The sequence below is a fragment of the Sceloporus undulatus genome, chromosome 4 (genome assembly GCF_019175285.1).
Source record: "Sceloporus undulatus isolate JIND9_A2432 ecotype Alabama chromosome 4, SceUnd_v1.1, whole genome shotgun sequence".
Lineage (NCBI taxonomy): Eukaryota > Metazoa > Chordata > Lepidosauria > Squamata > Phrynosomatidae > Sceloporus > Sceloporus undulatus.
The window spans coordinates 58,663,822-58,687,599 of NC_056525.1; the positions used below are offsets into that span (position 1 = coordinate 58,663,822).

At 42.8% G+C, this 23,778-nt stretch overlaps 1 protein-coding gene across 6 annotated transcripts in view; it reads left to right on the forward strand.

Annotated features, from left to right (window-relative positions):
- The window catches only part of LEMD1 (LEM domain containing 1), a 41,926-nt gene that overhangs the window by 11,146 nt on the left and 7,002 nt on the right, over positions 1 to 23,778 (forward strand). For 5 of the 6 annotated variants that reach the window (XM_042466263.1, XM_042466261.1, XM_042466264.1 and 2 more), the window contains 3 exons: positions 16,395 to 16,468; positions 18,837 to 18,920; positions 22,142 to 22,240. In XM_042466263.1, coding sequence (XP_042322197.1) covers positions 16,395 to 16,468; positions 18,837 to 18,920; positions 22,142 to 22,240 — 257 coding nt within the window. The remainder of the gene's footprint in view (positions 1 to 16,394; positions 16,469 to 18,836; positions 18,921 to 22,141; positions 22,241 to 23,778) is intronic. The other variant, XM_042466266.1, reaches the window with a different exon arrangement.

Sequence of the window (23,778 nt, forward strand, 5' to 3'; positions counted from 1 at the left end):
GTGTGATTGCCCAAGGTCACCCAGCAGAGTGTTTATTTAGGGAAGAGTAAGAAGAGGGAAGAGTTGACTAAACTTGTTGAAGGGTCTGGAAACCCTTGTGTACTATGAGGAGAGGAGACTTATGAGCTGGGGCTGTTTTAGCTGGAGAAGAGAACGTTAAGAGGTGATATGAGTAGCCCTGTTTAAATATTTTTGAAGGCGGTGGTGTCATCCCGTGGGTGGGGCGGGGTGTCATTGAGGAGGGATTCTAAGGCGAACTATCCGGGGGTTTTTCTTGGCAAGTTTCTTCAGAGGGGGTTGAAATATTGCACATCTCTTGAGGCTGTGAGTGAGAGTGAGAGAGTGTCACTGATGAGAGAATTGTGACTTCCCCAAAGGTCAACACAATAGATTTTTCCATGGCCACCAAAGTGGGGATCAAACTCTGGTCTTTCAGAGGCACAGTCCACACGCTCTCACCGCTTTTGCACTGGCGTTTCAAGGGTTTGTTGCAAATTTATCATCATTAACAAAATTTGTGCTCCCGCAACTTCCTACCAAAACAACAAACCCTAAAACCGTAGGTAGGGTTTTTTGTGTTGTTTTTTTGGGCTGTGTTGTGGCTGTTTCTGGAAGAGTTTATTTCCTGACGTTTAGCCCGCCTCTCTTCCTCCATTTTGAGAGCCTTGGCCAAGAAGCATGTCTTTTTATTTTTAAGTCAGTGTTTTTCGGCTTTTATTTGTTTATGTCACTGTCTTCATTTAACTTGAATGTGGCCCCATTGTGGTTGGGGGGCTGAACATTGAAGTGGGGCGTCCACTCGGTTTGAAAGCAAATTGAAGGCGGCCTCGCTGGTTTTTGCCTCTGTTTGGTATTCCTATAGGCTCCGCCTAGGCGGGCGTGGTCTCCTCGATGGTTGGCTGGTGTGGCACGAAGGGGGTTGTCCTCAAACTGGCGTTTGAAACCCAACCCGGCAGTGGCGGCGAGTGGGTTAACTTTCATAATCCCTATCGGTTTCCGCCTTGAGGGCGTGGTCTTATGGTGGTTGGCTGGCTTGACATGAAGGGGCTTGTCCCTCAAAACTAAGCAAACTCAGGAGGGAGGGCAAATGTGAGTTACCTCCACACCCTTCGTATTTGTAGGCTCCGGCCCAGGATGGGCTGGTCTCCTCGGTGATTGGCCTTGATGGACATGAAGCGGGTGTCCCTAATATGAAGAAACCCGGGAGGCGGAGCGTGAGTTTATTCTCACGCTTCATATCCCTATCGGCAGGCTCCGCCCAAAATGTGCGTGGTCTCCTCGGTGATTGGCTGGTTGGGCACGAAGGGCCTGTCATCTCAAAATGACGATTGAAAGGCACTCAGGGAGGGAGGGCGGCATGAATCTGAGGTGCTTTTATTGGTTTAGGTTTGTGGGGGGAGCGAGCTAGAATGGGGGGGGATGCCGAGGGAGCGGGAGCCGAGCTAGAAGAACAAGTAGAAGATTAGACGAACATCATTGTTGTGGTTTCTTGTCCGCTTTTAGCAAAAGAAGAATGGCCAAAAGGTGAAACACAGGGCGCCCTCATAAGGTGAATATGTGTTAAAACACACCGCACCACACAACACTCCACCCCCACCCCGCCAGGCGCCTGCGCGAAGGAAAGAGGAAGGGACAAAAGAGCTAGAAGGCGCATGGCAGCAGAGTCTTGGCGCTTGGCTTTCCAAGCAGCTTCCGAGGACCTCGTGCGCAACGGTTTAGCGCGTCCTGACTCCAAAGATCAGGAAGGCTGCGTGTTCGGAATTCACTTCGGGGGGTCACGAAAATCCTTTTCCAGGGAGGGATTATTTTACACCTTATTCAATTGAAGGGATTTGGAGAAAAAACACGAGACGAAAGAGGTTTAGGCATTCCCAAATAGGCCCCGTGTATTTATACTGTATGCCTCTGAGGAAAGTAGGACTCAGGGCCAAAGGAAAGCTCAGGCTGTGCAACTTCTTTATTTCGGTTATCCTCAAAAAGTGTCACAAGATCTCTTTACCGGACTGCTTTACAGACTACACCTGGCTGTCTCTTTGGAAAACATGGTCGTGGTTTTACACTTTACAAGGCACGGGTGACAACGCGTTCACGTGTGAGGGGAGCGACACGTAACCAACGGGGGTTCGTTCAAGAAGCCCAGGCCTCCCGCGTGAGGGTGAAGACTTCTTCTCTTACTTAACAGCCTCGAGCCGGGAAAGAACGGGAAAGAAAAAAAAGAAAAGACCCAGGAAGGCCAAAAGGGAGGGCAGGAGGCCAGGAACACCAGAGGGAGGATGTCTGGAGGACACGAGTTTGGAGACGCTCTGTACTGTATAAAGAATGGGGAGAGGGAGGGGGAGCGGAGAGGACGAGAGAAACCGAGGGACGGGCACTTTTTGGAGCGGGTCTGTAGATATGGGTTTTGTTCTTAAGCGTCTATAGAGATCTTGGCAGGGTCCTTTGCTGACTGAAATGAGTGGCTGTAGGAGCTCTCAAGGTTTCGCTTCCACACTGGCGAAAATACCGGTTTGGGGCCGCTTTCGCTTTAACTCTTTGTCCTCTCTGCTTGGGAATTCTGGGCGTTGGATTTGTTGTGCGGGCCCAGAGCTGGAGCGGAGTTAAAGCGGTCCCAAACCGTGTTATGTCTCTCCGTGTGGATGCAGCCTTCTTCTGTCCAACACCACACTGCCGAGATCATAATCCAGTTCGAGGACGCTTTAATGGCTCAGTGCTAGGAAGACCTGGGCATTGTAGTTTTATTGGGCACAGAGCTCCCTCTGACAAAGAGAAGGCTAAATAATCTCCAATGCCTCACAAAAAAGCTAATTGCCTCACCAAAGCTACACAATGCCTTCACAGAACTACACAATGCTCACAATGACTAATCAACAACGCCTCACGAGGTGACTTGCTCACAAAACTACACCCTGCTTCCTCACAAGGCTAAACGCCTCACAGAACTACAGTTCCAAGGATTCCCTAGCAGCAGCATTCTTTACTGTTATTTCACTTTCTTGTTTACGCCCTGCCTTTCTCCCAACATAGGGACTCAAGGTGGCGAAACAACACGTTAAACGGCTACAATTAAAAAACAGCACAAGATATGAAAATATATAAATTTAAAAAATCAATTTAAAGAGTTAATACCAGCTGTAAGATTAAAATATAACCCGTTACAATAAATAAAAACCATTAAATGTTTATTACATTGAGCAGGGATGTTTAGCGGTCTCAGTTGGGATTATTATTTCTGCAGTGTGTTTTGGACTGAGTCTCCTTCCTTCAGATTCATTTTGTGGATGTTTAAAGCCAGGTGACAGACCTATTCTATGCGCGTTTAAATTGGTTTGCTGTTTGTACACTGTCCTGGAATTGACCCTGTGCGATGAGGCTCTCCAAGACCCCCTCCTTTTCCTCCACTACTATTTCATCCCCATTATGACCTCCTAATAAGAGTGCTCCATTTTGACAGTAGCCCCCAAATGTGCCCTTTAAGAGATTTTTGGACTCCAGCTCCCAGAAACAGCCTCCGCCATGTTTGGACGATAGTCTGGGATTCTGGGAGCTGAAGGTCCAAAATCCTCAAGAGCCACAGTTTGGGGCCATGAGGCCTTCCTCTCTTTCTCACATCTCTTATCTTTCCCCAGCATTGTTGCCTTTTCTAGTGAGCCCTCCCTTATCATGAATATAACGCCTCCCATTGAGTCAACTTGGCTTCCAGGACGGGACACCTAGTGATGGCGGAAAACTAAGAATGAAAGCTGGTTGATTCTAACTTTACACTCAGATGCTTGTATCTCTGTTACACTTTAGGATTCTTGTCTAGTTGTTCCCATTCCTAGTCTTTTATTCATGACTGCAGTCTCCATCCTATCAGTGTTGATCCAACCTATGGGAAATCTTTATTTGACTTTCCTTTGTTATCGCGGATTGGAATTTATGTTGCTCCTCCAGTGGTTAATTATTTTGTTCTATGTTTCAACACTTCTAGGCCGCCTTTCTGCTTCTTCTTTGACTTATTTAGTGAGCGTCCACGTTGTGATGTTTCTGCTAGTAGTATGGTGTGTTTGCATATCTTATTTATTTATATGGCATTTATATCTTTCCTCCTATCTCACAACATACTGGGCTATGTGTGTGTGTGGTGTGTAACCGTTGGCCTCCTTATCCACGGCTTTTTTATCACAAATTTCCAGCATCCATAGCTTGAAAATATTTTTAAAAAATGCTGTAACCTTGATTTTGCTGTTTTATATAAGAGATACCATTTGCTTTGGCCATTGTATTTTAATGGGACTTGAGCATCCACGGATTTTTTTTTTATCCATGGGGGTCCTGGCACCAAACCCCAGTGATCACAAGGGCCCACTGTGTGTGTGTGTGTGTATGTTGTGTTGTGTGTGAAAGAGGGAGCAAACTGCAGTTGGGAAGATGCTTTCTTCAGAGCAAGTAATTGGTGGGGTGGGGCGTTCTTCAAACACGCTCCCCAGCTTGCATATTGTATTCCAAGCATATAAAGGTTGAGCCAGAATGGGGTGTGTTGTGCCTTGTTGGATTCAGCAGCACTGCTTTGAATCTGCTCAGCATGACACCTCTGGTCAAGTCACCCTTTCTTAGCCTTAGGGCAATTGCAAACTTGGGCTAAATTTTGCCAAAGAAAACCCATGACAGGGTTGCCAGATCCTAAAACTTTTCCTAGGGGGTTTACAGACCGGCCATTTGGGTTGGGCTGTACCCGCCCCTTTCAATGGTTGTATCGGGGCCTCAAGCTGCTAGAACGGCAGGCGCTGAGGCCCTGATTCTGCTGCTTTTCCGGCTTCGGGGAAGCGGCAAAACGCCACTTCCCCGCCGCCTGACAATGGGGTCCTGGGGCTTCAAGCCCAAGGACACACCGCGGCGGCGAGGGGAGAAGGAGAAAGGGGCCACTTGGCCCCTTCTCCTTGCTTGGCTGTGGTCCGCAGCCGTTCTGAAGGCTGCCCCCGCGACCGCAAGTGGCGCCGCAAACCAGGGAAAGGCTTCCGAAAACGGAGTCCTTCCTGGTCTGCAGAACGGGCGCACTAAGCGTATAGAGTGGCGCGGTCTTGACTCGCATGGCGGCCCCCATGTGGAAGGGGAGCCGCCATTTTGTACGGACTCAGTCCATACTAGGGTTAGGGGGGTGCGGAAGCACAGCACCTTCCTAAACCATAGTTACAGAATGACTCCGTATTTAATGGCGGATGGTAACCCGCCCTAGTCACTTCCAGCGTGTTCTCTACGTCCGAGTGCGTCATTGGCACACATGTGATGTAACCTGGGGAGCGCAAACGAACCCGGAAGAACGAGTTCTTTTTACCGCCAGCGGGATGACAACTGTTTGGCGCGCGGCGTCCCTCCAGAGGTAAAATATGCACTGCCGACCACCGTTTTCCGGCGGTCTGTACCAGGGCCACTGTTGGTGTATTTTTATTTGAATTTGCTAAAGGCCAACACAGTACCCCTACATAAGGGACTAAATTTGTGAAGCGATCACAAGACATTTTACAAGTCGTATTTCTTTGGAATTTGTGGAGGGGAAAAAATCTTGCCCCAATATGCCCCCTCCTCACCTCTTTCCTGATCTTGCATTCTTCTGCTTTTTCAGGGGCCTCTCGGTCCCAAATGAAATTGAGCAGCAAGGGAAGGGAGGGTTGGTTTTTCCAAGCCTCAGCGATAGATAATTGAGGTCACTATTTTTTTAAAAATTCAAAAAGGGCATCGGAGGGAGGGCAGAGAAGGGAAAATTGCAGATGGTGTTATGGAAAAGATCTTGAAAAAGCAAAGAGATGAGGGAATTGGATATACAGCCATGTTGATTTTCTAAACTTCAGTGATTAAATGAATTGTTATCTGTTACCCGAATATTTAAAAATGAAGTGTTGCATTCAAAGGAGGAGAAATACCCCACCTCCACAACTGCTAAAATATTATTTGGATCTTAAAACAGAAAATAATAAATCTGTGAATGAACAGTAAGAAACACTGCCCTTTTCCTGGACCATTGTGCCAATAGAGGAGCCCCATCCATTGTGGGATTTCCCCCCTATTTTAACAAACATTTGGTCGCAACATTAGGTTTGCAGATAAGCCTTTTCCTTACTTAAAGTAACATTTGTACCAAATAGATTTGAAGTAGTTTTGGGGCAACTCCCTTAAATCTGCATCCATCAACTATTTATAAAATCAATAAAATGTTTCTATAAATTACCTTCAAGCTTCATGCTTGATTCTTATTTTTAAATTTGCCACAAGATTCTTATTTCTTTTACTGCACAGACTAGACCCACTTTTTGTTATTTTGTGCCATCATGTCAGCTCTGTCTTCTGTAGCAACCCTATGAATGATATCTTTGGCTCATCGCTGGAGATGGGCCAGACAGCAGTATAGAAAAAAAGGAAGATGGTTTTGTTTCAAATTGCAAATTCCTTTCTCTAGTTAAGGCGTGGGCAAGACCTTCCAAGCGACCATGTTTAGAACACAATCTCTTTAGCTGAGAAACATATGTAATGTGGTCTTTTGTTTTTTCCCTCTACCTTCAACATTACTGAGTTTTTATGGCTTTTCCAGTGACTGTGTCATTTCTCATGATCGTTCACATTGATATGGCCTGTTTAGTCGTTTTGGCTTCCAGTTAGGAATTCTGTCTTGATTTGCTCTTAAATCTTCATATGCTTTTGGGGCGGCATTCTATGGTTTCATGCAGAAACTCTTGTCTATCACCTATATTTCAATTATAGCTGTTTTTTTTCTTGTCTCTTTATTTACTGTTCCAACTGCAAATTATGTTTTTCTCTTAAAATACATATTTGATTAGAATTAGACACCTACATTAATTTTATTCTGTTTCAGAAAGATTTGTCACTTTGTAATAATTTATATGTCTTCTATTTTATTATGTTTTGATGTTTCAAATCTTTGTTATGTTCTCTTGGTGGTACTGACATAGTCATTTCCAAAATCATTTCAAACATTGGCTGGATCCAGATACAGCAGTTCAGTTACATCGTGTGTACACTCAGATGTCACAGGGATTAATGAAAAACTGCCATTAAGACAAAATCATTAGCCAGTATTGTATCTTGTTTCATAGGTTGTACCAATAGGAGATGGAGAAGCTTATGTTGATGTGTGCATTTTAAAAACCAAAGACGACTTCTGTTAAAAATCAGCTCCCAAAGATGAGAATGGATGTTCAAGCTCTGAATGCACTGAATTGCGGGAAGGGAACAGCTCTCTGTATATGGAATTCACTGCTGGACCAATATTACGTAAGCATCATTTTCATGATGATTTCAAAAACTGGTTGGGAGAGGGTTAAAAGGTCAGCAGAGCAGAAAGCCAATATTGTGGGTAAGGGTCTAAAATGAACTGTTTGCTTGGTAGAGAGAAGTGCTTTCTGTCTTAGATGAATTGCTTTCTCAAACAAGCTAACTTTTGACCAGGTGGGTTGTAAATTGTTGTAAGTAATAGTTTGAAAATGCCTATTTTCACAGGCAGGCTGCTCAGCTCTTTTTGTCGCAACAATATGATTTTTATTCAGTATCTTAACTTGTCTTATTTTTGGGATCTCAGGCGTTATTTTGAAGATTGTTTCCAAATATCACATCTGTTTAATTAATGTTAAAAAAAAGCCTGTGTATTCGCGTGTTTTGCTAACAACTTAAAATAACAGCAATAGGAGAACCCAGATTAGGCATCAAAAAGCTGCACATTCCCCATCGGTGGATCCTTTTGCAAGTATACTTTCTCAGCCCCAGAGGAAGGGCAAAATGCCCTTCTGAACAATTCTTGCCTAAACAAAAAAACACCTCACATAGGGAGGACTGTAAGTTGGAAATGATGTTAAGGCAAACAACAACAGTAAAAAACATGCACGCACCTATTCTGGTCTAATTCCAATGACTCCAAACCCTACCCTTCACTCTGCCAAATATTTAATGTATACCTTTAAAAAAAGCCTACTGTCAGCCTCCATGGTTAGCCACTGCCAAATATTTGCAGGCTTAAAACATAGAGCAGTCTGGAGCTCAGGTTTGAAACTTGATGATGTATTGTTTCATTTCTCGATCTTTTGACCTTTAGTACAAACACTTTATATGAATGAATGAATGAATTGAATATCCAAGACTAACAAAATGAAAATTGGAAGCAGAGATTTCAGAGATTTAATAACCCACGTTCTGACTGAAGGGGAGGTGTAAATATTGACAGAGGGTAAACTTTCTGCTTGGCCTATTATAAAACACAAACCTCCTCAACATGAATGATGAAAGACTTGAATATGAGTCTTTGATTTTTTTTTTTCTGTGAATGTGGCTGCAGTAAACACTAATGAAATTTTAGTTCCTGAATTGATTGAAACCATTAGTTTTAAAGTTATGCAGAAATACTTCCTAAATTTCCAGTTTTGCGAAACTCACAGCTATAAAGAAAAATGTTAAGTTCAGAACTTGGGTGCTTTCTACTGTATGCAACTTATTTTGTGGTACTGTGACTCATGTCCTTTTTCACATTTACTTTACAGTATGTTGGCTAGGGATTTGCAAATCATCATCAACTGCCTAGAGAGCATTCATGTTTCTTCCCAAATTAGAGCAGGTTTGAAGAGGGCAATGACGGTAGTCAGTGGTATGAAAGAGAAGTAGGTTCAATGAATAAGTACGTGTGCCTGCAAAAGAGAAAACAGAAAACCAAACAGGCGATATGAAAGGCAATGTTCAAACACTTGAAATGTTATGTTGCACTGGTGACAGTACTAGATCTAATAGATTTAAAATTGCTGAAGTGGTCAGTAGTGTTGGTTCGTCCCTAACTGTTCACAATGGTACATGTCTTGGTTACATCCCACTTGGATTACTGTAATGTGGCTCTACGTTGAGGCCTGCCTTTGAAAAAATGTCAGAAACACCTCACGTGGCCCAAGCGCAGCGCAGCGGTTGTTAAACTGGAGCTGGTTACAGGGAGCACACAACTTCCTTTGATTGCCGGTCCATTTCCAGGCACATTCAAAGTGCTTGTTTTGACCTATAAAACCTTACTGCCGGGTCCAGGTTATTTGACGGACTGTATCTCCCTTATGAGCCCACTAGAGTGTTGAGATCTTTCCGGAGAGGCCCTTCTCTGTCCCCCCCACCTTCTCAGGCTCATTTTGGTATGCAAACAAGAGAGGGACTTTCTCGTGGCTGCTGCCAGGGTCTGGAACTTTCCATCTCGCTCTCCTTTTAGTGGCAGATAAAACACATCTTGTGCTATCAGTTTTTTCAAAACTGACAAGGGTTGGGCTTTTACAAAGTTGTTTCGGGTTTAAGGTTTTTGCATAGTTTCAACTATTTTACATTGAAGCATGGTTTTTAGCTTTTAAAATTGTTAACTGTTTTTTTAATTTTTATATTTTATACAGTTCATTCTATTGTATTGTTTTGAAATTGCATTACTTTAAATGTGTTGATTGTCACCTTCAATCCCTGTTAGTGGGAGACAGGCGGATATAAGTTGAATAATAATAATAATTTATAATAATAATAAATAATATAATAGCTAGAATTGCTGTAGGTGTTATTTTGACGTTTTGATGAGAGAGTGGGACATAGAGGCATATAGCTTTCCTTTAGCTCTATGGTTATCAACCTTTTGAGAACATAAAAGTTCCTGACAATTTTAGTGCGCGGGGAAGTGTGCAAGTGAATCTAAAATTTATTGTTTTCTGGCCTGTTTGTTTTAGCTTCCACAAGGGCTGTTTATGAAAACAAGCTGTGAAGTTGATGAAGCAAGGACCAACCATAGCATTTTGGGGAAAAGAGCAGGCTTGATGATTCTGAAAACAAACATGGAGAACAAGGTAAGGATTCAGCAGCTGAAATTATGTTTTAAGAAGGTTGTGAATGATTGGTACATTATACTTACTTAGTCATATATTGTTCACTTGTTATCAGATCATTATTGGACATTAATAATAATGACTTTATATACCTTTTGTAAAGCCAGTAGAAATGTACACTTCAACCATCTTGCAAATCCTTGTGGAACAAAAAAAACCATTGTAGGGTGGAAAATAGATTTTCAGTGTAATCTGCTTGGATTTCAAAAACAATTCTCTGGATTTGCACTAGGTCAAGGTGGGTAAAGTGTAGCCCATGGGCCAAAATGCCATGCTCAGGACAGTTTTATGTACCCCTTGAGTTAAGAATGTTTTTATTCCCAACATGCCCCAAAATTATCTCTGGGAGTTATAGATGTATTTGTATCACATATGGATGTCCACTGGACCCCCTTCCCCAAGTCTAAACAAAAATTTCCAAAACAAAATCTGTTTGTTTGCCTCAAAATGTTTGATAATTGCCCTTCATGGGCCCCAAAGGAAATCCCCAAAGGGGGTCCCATGTCCCCTATAATACGAGTTGTTTATTTATTCTTTTATTTTGCAGAAAACATCTGCAGTGAAGGGTGTCCTGGAGGGCTAATGTGCCCCCCTAGTTATTTTCTCAGTTGCCCCACCCCTCTACTAGAGTCAAGAAAATTTGCAACTTGAGGCCAAACTCTCTTCCTTCCTTCCTTTTTTTTATGCTGCTACTGCCATTTCCAGCTATGCTTCAAAGACCCATTTAGCTTAAAAAATTGCTTCTTGGCTCTTCAGAGTGGTACTGTAAAGAATATTTCTAAACAAATGCTGACTAGTGCAGGTTCCCTTCCTCAATGCAATGCTCTTTTAAATATCAAAAGCCTATTCAAAACTGATAAGCTAGCTGCTTAATTAATTTAGGGAACTTCTTATATGACAACTACATCACCCTGAATACATGTAATCCTATTTGAGTTTGGAAGTTGAGCAGGCTTGAGACTGTTCACTGCTTGGATTGAAAGACCCCAAGGGATGCCCAGGTAGGGCTAGTAGTGCAACCTGACGATCTGCTCCTAGTTAAAGGTTGGTAGTATTTGCTAGATTGACCAGTGGTCTCACTTGTATATATGAAACAAACAGAGATTCTTTATGGTGATTACAGGTTGGCTTGGTTAATCCATTTCTAAGGTTGCAGAACTGTACATATCATCAACCTCCTGATCTTGTTTTTTGGTCACTGGTTTCATGAAAATGAAAATATGTGTACAATGCAGTGTTAGCCCCTATTTTTAAAAATGTGGGTGCAATTATAGAAATGGACTGTGAAAGAAGGTGCCTTATGATGATTGATATTTTTTATTAAAATAATATGAAAACAAGCAAAGAGGCCGAATCTTATTGGTGACATAAATACATGCCACATTGACTTTATGTGCACCTATGTCTTTTTGGATGTTTCACAAGGAGCTATTTACTGTCTTTCTCCACATAAACATCCAATCCCTGACACCCCAACTGGAAACCTATGGGTGGACAACTAGAGTAAGTTTTAAAAGTTCCAAATTTTCTACAGACCTCTGTGAAGGGGCCAGCCTGAAAAAAATCTTCTTCATCCAGTCTTAAGTATAGCAGTTAACTCAATAGTTAAATGAGTAAGTCTGAACTGAAAATGAGAAGATTTTGCACTTCCTGTTCTCTTATCTGAAACTGGAATCCTGGAAAATGTTACTCAGTGCTTAAGGCAAACCTATTTTCTGCTTTCAACACAGTCTTTGACCTTACTGAGAAGCAAGCTAAGCCTTCTGATTTCTTTACCAGAAATGAATGGTTGATTGGGCAGTTTTTGTAAGCTCCTGAGAACAGAAAATTTGGGGCAGCTTGAAGATTGATTGAAAAATCCTGAAACAAGCAGTTTGTATAGGGTTGCCATATCCCGCCGGGGTGGGGACTTTTCCGGTTTGGGGCGGGTCTGCACGTCCTGCCCCTGTTTTGGACCCGCCCCGGGATTCTCCCCCCCCCCCGCGATGGACGCCGGCAGGGGGGAAAGGAGCCTCGCATCAGCGAGGCTCGTTTCCCTGCTTGGCCTCCTCCGCTTGGGACGGAGGCGGCCTGACAGGGGAAAAAGAGTTCTTCGCCTCCTCGAGGCCCTTTTTCCCCTGATTGCCGCCTCCTCGCTGGCCAGGGAAGCGGCCCTGACGGGGAGGAAAGGGTCTCGTCTCTCGGTGATGAAAGCCATTTTTCCCCTGCCTTGGCGCCTCCTCCGCTGGGCCAGGGAGGCAGCCTGACGGGGGAAAGGGATTTCTCACCTCGGCAAAAGCCCTTTTTCCCCTGCTTGCCGCCTCCTCGCCGGCCAGGGAGGCGGATATCCTGCCCTGACGCGGGGGGAAAGGGTCTCGCCTCGGCGAAGCCATTTTCCCCTTGCCTTGCGCCCTCCGCCGGCCAGGGAGGCGGACTGCGGGGGAAAAAGGGTTTCTCGTCTCGTGTCGAAAGCCCTTTTCCCCTGCTTGCCACCGCCTCTCGCCGGCAGAGGAGGTGGCCAGGCAGGGAAAAGGGTCTAGCCTCAGCAAGGCCCTTTTCCACTGCCTTGCCGCCTCCTCCGCTGGCGACGGAGTCGGCCTGAAAGGGGAAACGGGCTTTGCCTAAACGGAGAGGCCACGTTGCCCCTTGTTGACCGCCCTCCACTACGCAGGGAGGGGGAAAGGGGCAGGGGTGGGCAAGGGGAAAAAGGAAGAGGGGGGCTCATCCCTTGACGGGGCCCCTGCATGCCCCCTGTACGGGGGCGAGAAGAAGGGAAAGGGTTCTCGAATCGGAGAAAAAGAAAGAAGGGAGCGAAGCACTTTTACCCTGGCATGGCTTGTCACCGCCGGCCAGGGAAGGGCCGGCAGGGAAAAAGGGGTCTCACTCGGAAGAAAGACATTTCCACTGCTTGCCGGAATACTCAGCAGCGCAAGGGAGGAGGCCTGACGGGGGAAAAGGGTCTCGCCTCGGCGAAGACATGTTCAACGAAGAAAAGAAGGGGGGGGTTGGTGGCAAAAAGCCCACCACGACGAAGAAAGAAAGAGAAGAATAGACGAGGAGGAAGAGGAGGCGGAGAATCAGAGGATGTGATGAGCAGACTAAGAGTCGGGGTAATAAGCGCAGATACCGAAACCTGCTTCATCTTCTTACTACTCCTTCGTCTTCTATCATCAAGCCTCTCAAATGCTTATTAATCTTGCTCCCTCCTCCTTCTCCACCTCATCCTTCCCCTGTTCCTCCCCTTTTTCTTCCTCTCTACGTCCTCTTCTTCCTCCTCCTCCTTTTCCTCTCTTCCTCCTCCTCTTCCTCCTCCTCTTCCTCCTCCTCTGCTTCTTCCACTCTTCCTCCTCTTCTGGTTTTTGGCCAGAAAGGGAAGCACATTTCTGCCATCTGTCTAGGAATAATGCCAAATGTCCACCATTTTGATCATGCCTAAGAAACATGCATTTATATGAAAAAAAATTCAAAAATAATCAATTTTTTTGTGAGCCCTCCATTTAAAAAAAAAAACGTGTCCTACATTTGATCATTTTGTCCTACATTTGTCCTACATTTGTCCCGGTTTGGAGGTCCTGACTTATGGCAACCCTAGTTGTGTATCCATCGAATTATTATTGCGAGTATTTTCTTAATTCTATCTGGGTTGCTGCCAGTGCATATACTGTATATCCAAAACTGTGTTCTTAACTTACCTGCTTATGTATTCATGAACTCTCAAGCTGAAATTTAATGACATTTTCACATTTTGTAGTGTGATATTAAATCACTCTGAACATCAGAACAAGGAACAAACAATGCCTTGCCCTCATACCTTGCTTGTAAGGTTCCTTAAGGCCTTGTGGTCAGGCAGCCACTACTGGACTAGACTGAGACAAGTGACCTCTAACCCAGGACTGCAGGATAGCTGGAGCTGTTTCCAAAAATCAGTAATAAAACCATTTACAATATAAAAAAAGGACACAATACCAATGGAAAATGTATAGAGAGGGGGTAAAAAAGCAAGCTAAGGCAATAATTCTTAGGTTCAAGTTTAGGATTATGTATTAGGAATGGTTTTAGAAGGGGTGCACTTTCAAATGGTGAAAATCATTCTTTGTCATAGCATATGATTTCCCTCACATACATATCTTACATTTAGCATACTTTGTTTTTTTTATTGGTTTAAAAATTAAATATAGGATTGGTTTGCAAATCTGATTGCTTAGGCCTGTATCTCTGAATAATCTCTTTAGTGGTTGGGGAGATAAGATTAAATTAAGGAATATTCAGTCTTCTTCATGATCTTTGTGACTCACACAACTGGATTATCCTGTGCCGAGCCTCATTCAGAGCATTCTAGTGTCTGACTTGACCGTTAATTCATACAACAACCATCTGGAACAGAATGGAATGGAAACAGTTCAGGCAGAAGAGGTATCATGCCCCCCCCCCCCTTGAGAGTCTGTCTTCCTCAGAAGATGAAGCAGACATTCCCCAGCAGGAGCAGATGCCCGATAGCTGGCTGAAATTTCCTCCAGGTTCACAGGACTGACAGCAGGAAGAGGAGTTGGTTGAAAAATCTTAGAAAAGGCAAAGGCTTTGGCATCAGGCACAAACCCTCCCTTGCAGACAGAATGAAATGCTGGAGTGATTCTGGTTCCCTTCTCCCTATCACCTCAGCATGATGGAATGACTACTACTAGGGGATCATTGATATTAGGATGAATTTGTTGGGGCTGCCTTCTCAGCAGCACAGATGATAGCCCTGCTTGCTTTTCTCCCATACTGCAGCCACACATAAGCATTTTATACTGATACATAAATGTGATGAGAGATGTGTGTCCCTGCTCACTCTATATGTGTACTTATTCTTCCTTAGCTCATCTGCATACTTTTGTTCCCATAACTCACATTTATTTTAGAAAATGAACACGGGGACTGTGATGACAGACTTTTTACACATGTAAATAGTGTTGGAAGTCAACAATCTCTTCAGCAACTGAGGTAACAGAACAGGGGTAGGCAACCTGCGGCCCGCGGGCCAGATGCGGCCCGGCGAGGCCTTGGGACTGGCCCCAGCCCGGCCTTTGGCCTCTCGCACGCAGGGGCAAGGGGGGGCAATTGTCTATAGACGCCTCAGAAACATGCATTTATATTAACATTTTTTAAAAAAATCAGCAAAATTTTTTGCGTGTCCTCCACTTTTTAAAAAAGTGTCCACCATTTGAAAATGTTGTCCTACATTTGTCCCAGTTTATTTATTTATTTAAATTCTTAAAAAATTATTTAATTATTTATTTTTGGCTTGGACCCCCCAGTTGTCTGAGGGACAGCAACCCGGCCCCCGGCTCAAAAAGGTTGCCTACCCCTGTAATAGAAGTAAACTTGAAACAGTTCACATGCTAACAGTAGAATCCTAAGGTCCTTTTAAAAATCATAGCTTAGATTTATAGCAATGCAGTAGGGTGTTATTTCCCAGCCAGTTGTTGCAAATACATGATGTCTTCCTACCACACGTTAATTTTTTTAAAACAAAAAACTGCCTCTGTGGACATCGCAAAATGGAGTACTATCTCATGCTGGAATGGCACATATCCCCTCCTCCAAGTCATCATGATCCCCATCCAGCTTGTTCTCTCTGAACAGTTGATTATTAGGATTCAATTTGCTGTATGTGGTTTCAGACTTCACTTGTGCACATTATTACATGTACAGTGGGCCCTTGTTATCTGCTGATGTTTGGTTCCAGGAACCCTGTGGATAACAAAATCCATGTATGCTCAAGTCCCATTAAATATAATGGCACAGCAAAGTGGTGTCCTTTATATAAAATGAAAAATCAAGGTTTTCTATTTGGAATGTATACTTTTTTGGAATATTTTCAAGTTATGGATGCTTGAATCTATGGATAAAAAAACCCATAGATAAGGACGGCTAACATTGCTTCCAGGAGCATGTAATCACTAGTTGGTAATGGGTACCTAGATTTGAAACATTTAAAAAAACAGATTAGTTGAATGTATAATAGTTTGGAAAGTTTCACAGAAATTTGATCTCTTGTGTAATAATGAAATGGGAAATAAGTACAGAGCGCCCTCTCCATACACCATACGTGGCTTCCAGTTTATGCGGAAGTTGTGCTGCAATTCAATGAATGACATTCACCGCATCGCTGCGAGCACAAACCTCATTCTATTGAATGGGACTTGAGCTTACGCGGAATTTGCCCCCGTGTAAGGAAAGGCTCCACTGTAATAGTCTAGTCTACTATAGTAGTAGTAGTTATTTGCTACTAGTCTACTATATAGACTAGTAGCAAATAAGAAGGTAAATGAGCATGAAAATATATTGGAAACACATCTAGCAAACTGACATTTTGATCAACACCTAGCACTGTGGGCAGTAAACTGAATTATTTTTAAAAATCTGCTTTCAAACTTCACTACTTCAGAGCTTTGAATTTGGAGAACCATATTTTGAAAGTATTGTCTTGTGTAACATGGTATAGATAGATCATTCAGTGAAAGTTAATGAGTTTGTTTCATTTTTATTTTCACTCAGGACAAACCACAGAAGTAGTCCTTGAAACAAACAACCTCAGAGTGACAGCTGAATGTGCCTCAGGGCTTGATAATGTAAGTAACCCAAGGCATGAATATTTTATGGTTGCAACTAAATGCAGGAAATTATGAACTAATATTAACTGTCGTTCTTTGTGTCAGTCTCCTGACAAAGGAAGCAATTACTCCAATCACATAATTAGAATGTGCTTGTTCTGTGGCTTCTGTTAATGCACTAGAGTCCTAAGAAATCTAATGCAAACTAGTTTACTCAAGTATTTAAGAATGAGCCAGCTTTATTTTACAGATTGAAAGTGCACGTCAGTTGGAATTTCAGCTGGTAACCTGGAAGAGTTTTATATATTCTAGGAAAGGGACCAATAAGTTCATATCCATGCAGTAGAATTGTTCTGTTGATCTTCAGCATTAATCGTTGAATTTGCTATTTTGCTTCTTGGTCTAGTAAATGTATATTCCACGTAAGGGACATAACTTTATGCTCTCCGTGTCTCACACAAATGGATCTTGCGCCTGCACAGATCTATCCACAGAATGTTCCACAGTTGAGTACCCCACTACTTTGGGCACCAGCATAAATAGCTCCGGGGGGGGGGAGATTCCTCATACAAACAGAATCTTTCTTCTGTCTTGATGAGGGTCACTGTATTAACTCATGTTCAGTTTGCCAAGACGTCACTAAGCTCTGAAAACTGTCAATGCAGCTGCAAACAATCATCCTTCGCATACTGTGTCCATTTGTAAGAAGCACTCACTGGCTTCAGTTTTAGAGGATCCATCTACCTCCTTCTACCATGGCCTCTCCTTTGGCATTGGTGGCACAGCTGACCCTCTAATCTGCTCTTAGTCACCCGAAGTATCTCTGAGATGGATTCCAGCCCCTTTGAATTCCAGGAAATCCTGTTGGTATAGCCTAAACATGGCTATGTCTACAGTTTCTATGGTTTTGAGACCTCTCTAAGCTTCTCAGCATCGACAGTGCATCAACCAGATCAGGAAGCCCACACAGTACCAATGGCTGAGCAATGAGACTGAGATATTTCATATCAGGCCCACAAAACTCCATTTGTGGCTCAAGCCCTTCAGCTTTGCTGCTCAGTATGGAGTATTGGGAGAGTGGTTCCTTGAACAATGAAGATGAGATACTACCTGACATGACCCCTCAATCACAGTTCCTGCTTGCCTTTTTGACACTTGAGGAAGTGGGTGACACATCTCCAGTGTCACCATCGGAAGATCTTTGATCCTACATAGACCTCATTCTACAGCTGGCCGTATCCGTCGAGCTTAAGGTAAAGTCTCAGACCATGATATACCTGGACCCAGTCTCCCCCCCCCAAAAAAATTGATGTACAAAATGCAGCTCCAACCCTGCTGAAGACTTTGAGACAGGTGTGGTCAAAACTGTCATCAGTGCTACCAACTTCTGAATACCTTGAGAGCCTCTGTAAGGTGCAGTGAAAGGGCACCTCAGTTTTGTTCACTCACCTGATACCAAATTCCATTGTTGTCAAGGCAGTTCTATCAAAATTGGCTAGCAAGTCCCAGTCTACTCTACCTGGCAAGTTGTGCCATCACATTGATCTGTGGACAGAAATGTTAGAGAAAAAGATCTTTGTGATGGTTGATGTCTCTTGTTACCGGTGGTTCTGGACTGGTATCAACTGGAACAGATGCAGTCTTCTCAGCTACTCAGGATCAAAGTAACTTCCACACAGAGTTTCACTCAAATGAGGGTTTATTGACTTTGTTGCTATTTACACTTTACAGCAGGCTACTAAACATCTATACTCTTTTAGAGTCCATGCTAGAAGCTCGAATGTGACATCAGTCTTTGTTCTCTCAAATGATCAACCTTCCCACCAAGTGGACACACCTCTTTCCCATGAAGTCACCATGCTACACAGGAGCATAACAATAACACATTTGTTTATATTATGTCTCAGCACATGTCCTTGAAGACTTGCTCTTCCAGGCCTAGGCTTTCTGGCCTGCAACAGGAACCATTTTAAACCTTAGTTAACCATTGCCACATCTGAACATTTTCCATACAAATTAGAAATATATTTTAACAAGAAATTATACTGTTTTGCAGCATTAGACATTTGGGTGGCTAATTACCAGGCATATATGGCCAAATAACAACAGTTTTTTGTTGGAAAAGATGTTATCTTTTATTCTATACCTACCTGATGACCACAAGAACCTGGTGGCAAGGCAGATCATACAGCTTGCTATTCAGCACACTGTGCAGCCAAGACAATGGCAGCATCCATAGGTCTTTGTTGGTGAGAAAAGAGCATGAGAGAATTTTATCCTTAAGGGATGGGGGAACATCAGCTTGTAGACATTAAGAAAAGTATGAATAGTGATCTATGCAGGTATGGAGCCAATCTATGTTTTAACAGTTTCCCTTCTTTCTTAGAAATCAGCTGCAGAAGTTGCACAACGTCAAAAGAAACTGTTATCATCTGATATTGAACACAGTTTGGCCAAAATAGTGTCAGAAGTAAGCAGTTACTCTGATTAAGTTAGGCTGATGCATCTGTAGATCTTGAATTGTTTGGGTTGTCTGAAGATGTTATGTAAAAAAATTATTATTACCTTTATCTTACCTTTCCCCAAGTGAGTTCAAGGTGGTATACGTGGATATTCCTGATTTATTCTCATAGCTATCCTCCAAGTAGGTCATGCTGAAAATAAATGAGTAGGTCACCAAGTGAATTTTATGGCTCAGTGTGGAATAAGGTCTCTATCTCCAGAGTTCCACTCCTGTGCCATTACAACACATTTGTCTCATCCAGACTGGTGATTTGTTCTGATTTATATTGTGCCATTTAATGTTGCTTCTTGACCCTTTCGATTGCTTCCCCATCCAAAATCAATAGAAAGATATGGTTTTGATATGGTTGCTTTTGATATGGGTTGCAACATTAGCATTTCAAATCCTCTCAGATGTATTTCCATATTGCTGCAATTCTCACATAGCCTTCTGCTTCTCTCCCAGTGCCTCTTGCTATTGCTTTGTTTGTTCCTTTGGAGTATAATCACCCCTCCCTGTTGCATCTGCTCAACACAATGCCATCCCTCATTTTCAATAAATTTCTGAATGCAAAAGAGACCTATATAATTTTACTTTTTATTTATAACTACACCAGCATTTATTTAACTTATTTTCATGCAATACTTAGGGGCATATTATTATGTACCCCTTGTACAAATGTCCGCTCAACCTTTGGGATAAGCTCTTTTCTTAAAATTGGGTTGAAATTATAACATAGCCATGCACGTTGTCAAATGTACAAAAATAACTTTAAAAGTGTGAAATAAGAATGATTGGAGCATTGAGTTGCGTCCTCCAGCAGCATTACTGGGACAGGACAAACTCTTCCCAATGTTCTGTCAAGTGGTGGAGCAAACTTGAGAAGACCCTAACCACTTGAGAGAACTCTACTGAATGAATCTACAGATGCCATGGTACCAGAGGAGTACCATCACCATGCAGTAGGCCTTCCAATGACCTCTAGTCTTTATTTGGAAAGCACAACTCCCTAGTAAAGCAGGGGGTTCACTCCACTCTAAGAGAGGATGCTCAGAGACAATTGTGTCCTCTACACTGGGCATTTCTTCATTCTAGGGACCAACCACATTTGACAGAATCACCTGCCCTGGCAGCATGAAACTCCCCAAGAGCCAGCAGCAATCCATATTGGACCATCTCAATCCTGGATGGACATCTTAATTGGCTCCCCATACTTTCATAGGCTCCTAGTCCCAGTAAATCTAAATCCCATCAAATAACTGTTCATAGAAACAGTGGTACACGCTCTGGTAACCTCTCGGTTGGATTTCTGTAATGCACTCTACATGGGGCAACCCTTGTACCATACCCGGAAGCTGCAATTAGTGCAGAATATGGCAGCAAGACTGGTCACTAATACATCTAGGACCAGTCATATAACACTGGTCTTAAAAGACCTACATTGGCTGCCTATTCGCTTCCGGGCGCAATACAAGGTGTTGGTTATAACCTATAAAGCCCTAAATGGCTTGGGCCCAGGGTACTTAAAGGACCGCCTCTCTCCGTACAATCCGCCCCGCACACTCAGATCCACCGGGCAGCATTTGTTAAGAGTTCTAGAGGCTAGATTGGTTAACACCACTAGAAGGGCCTTTTCCATCTCGGCCCCCACCCTCTGGAACTCGCTGCCCATCGAGCTCCGTTCAGCAACCTCCCTGGCCCAATTTAAGAAGGGGCTAAAAACATTCTTTTTCAAGCAGGCTTACCCCTGATTCCTTGCCCTGAGAGTCCTCTTCCCCCCTCTGTCAGTTGTTTGTGATCTGGCACAAGTTCTTTTATTACTGTTTTAATGGTATTGTTTTTATAAATTGTATTGAATATTGCTGTTAACCGCCCTGATGTTTCGAAGGGCGGTATATAAATACAGTTATTTATTTATTTATTTATTTATGGCAAGAGAATTGTATAAACCTCCTCTGTGTTCCTCTGTACCCAGCACAAAAATCTAGGTTTAGAGTGTGGCCAGCAGCATGGGTTACACCAGGTACTATTTGGGACAGACCTATGATTGCTACAGAGGACATGTACAGCGCGCCCGCGCCATACGCGGCCTTGAGCATATGCGCTCAAGCTGCGGGGCGCGCGCGGGGCGGAAGGGGCGGCGCGTCCCATTCAATTGAATGGGCGCTTGCGCCCCGCGCGCACTCGCGCCGCCACGCACGAGCCCCATTGTTTCCAATGGGGCTCAAGCATAGGCGGAATTCGCCTTACGCGGAGGGATCCGGAACGGATCCCCCGCGTCAGGCGAGGACGGACTGTAGTCTTCATCTTCTCTCCCAACAGAGCAATCTTCATATGTAGGTTTAAATCCTCCCAACACAGCAATCTGCGAGGAATCCAAGATCAATTCAGTCACTTCAAGAAAATGGGTGGGTGGAAAACCAACAGAATCTCAATTCTGTTTTGGCCATCTACCTTCAAACATATAGACTCACATCCAGCATATCTGGTGAGGGAGATGGAATCAAAATAGAACATTCTAACTCTGCTTTCCGTCCTACTAGTAGGCAATGCTTGCTGCTGTACAGAACAAAACATGGAGAATTTACCCCTATCCCATTGCTGCTTCATTCAGTGATGTCTCTGTAAAACAGGTTGGCATGCATATCCAGGATTAAGTCCTGGATTATGGCTGTTTTTTCCCCCATTTATAAACCTGGCATTAAGCAGCAGAAAGGGAGTTGAGATTGTACTCCCTTTCTCATGAACTCCGTCCACTAAACAGATGGATGCACACATACACACACATAGTAGAGCCTAATTGGGAACTATCAGTGAAAATAGTTGGGTGAGAAGCACATTGTACAAATTCTTTACACTGACAGGTTGCTTGAAAATGAGTTTTTGCAGACATATTAGACAATTAAGGACAGAACTCAAATTTTGGCAAAGCCACTTGGATTATTAGATCAGGCACATCTTTTTTAGACTAATAATGTAAAAGAGTTATGTGACTGTTGTGAAAGGATTACTGCAAACAGATATATTTTAGTAGACAATGAATTGTAAATGAGTGCACTTGTGCATCACATGTTCCTAACATTGATCAGAGATGAAAGGTAATCTTTAACATGAATGTAAATGTGCCACTTTTTATCTTGTCACTCTTCCCATTGTTATTTAATTAATATAATATTGCTTATTAACAGCTACAGGAAATATTGCCAGAGGGTAAAGTGGCACTGAATCGGTCACAAGGTCTAAGGAGAAAAGTTGGTAGTAGTCCTGAAAGGAACTACAAACAAAAGGTACTGTTGCAACAGTGTATAATGTAGTTATATTTCAAATATTAGCCTAAATATGGTATATTTTGAAAGTAACATTCTAGAATACAACATAAAATGTCACATCTTTACAGTGCATAACTTCATTGTATCAGATTTTATATTTCTCTTGTCATTTGACTGTTGAAATTTATTGCATTTTTCTTTTCACGAACAAAATTACTGAACATTCTGAATCTGCTCTTTGTATTGTAGGTTTTGGGAAACAATGATTAAATAATTTCTCATCCTGCTCATGGAAAATTAGGAATTTACTTGGCTTTTAAAACTGGAATCTCCTTTTTTCTTTTTTACCTGCAAGGATCTAGGCAAGAAGACGTTACAACTTGCTCTTCGCATTATTTTGCAGAATGCTATACAAATATTATAGTGTTAAGCCCTTTCTTCAACAAGATAGGCCAGATAAAAGTATTATGATATGACACAAAGTAGTATTCTGAGGTCCTTAATTATTTTGGGGAAAATAGTATTTCTTGGATTGTTGTAAATGTTTCACAAGTTCTGTCACCTGTCTTGCTTCTTCTTGAATTGAGGCTTAGGGGTGCCATAAATCAGAAATGACTTGAAAGCACACAACAACAGGTTTAGTCAAGAGGGCCAAAATACTCTAAAGGCACCAGATTCCATCTGATCTTGGATGCTAATCAGGATCAGCTCTGGTTAATACTTGGATGAGAGACTGCCAATGAATACCAGCTGTGTTGTAGGCTATATTTCACAGGAAGGAACTGGCAAAACTACCTCTTGAGTATTTTTTGCCTAAGAAAACCCTGTGAAATTCATGGGTTCACCATATATTGACAGGCAACTTGAATGAACACACACACAGTATATAATCATTATTACTGACAAAAAGGTTTAGGTCATAATATCCTTGACTGAAACGTATATTTTGTCAGAAAGCTTGAAAAAGAGAGAGAGAGGGATTTCTCTGAATGGCTATTAACTGCTGTGCTGTTGGGCAGTAATAAAAATAGTTCTGAAACTCATTTCCTATGGGCTTTTGTGGTCATGGCTTATGATTTCAAAGCTAAAGCTCTGAAGCCAGTCATTCTGTCTAAAGGACACATAATGAAGAGTTATTCATTCCAGTCCCAGCTTCTTCAGAATGATGAATGTGTACCAAATTTAAATCATATTTCAGCAGGCCTGTATATAAAGACTTTTGCTTGTCGTTTCATGCTTTGTCTTTTTTCTTCTGGTGGAAAGTGTGCAATAGCTTGTAATGCCCTTTTGAGGAGCGGCCTTCACATTTCTAATGCCAACAGTAGAATCAGCAGCTGTTAATATTGAATAAGTTGAAAAACTTTCTGGGGGCGCAGCACCAAAGTCTTTGACCATGTACATCATGAACAATTATGGATTGATCTAAAAGAAATGGGAGTGCCATTGCATTTGTTTGTCCTGTTGAATTGTATTGTGTGAGGTTATATTGATTTAATTGGGTTATATCAGGGGTAGGCAATCTTTTTGAGCCGGGGGCCGGGTTGCTGTCCCTCAGA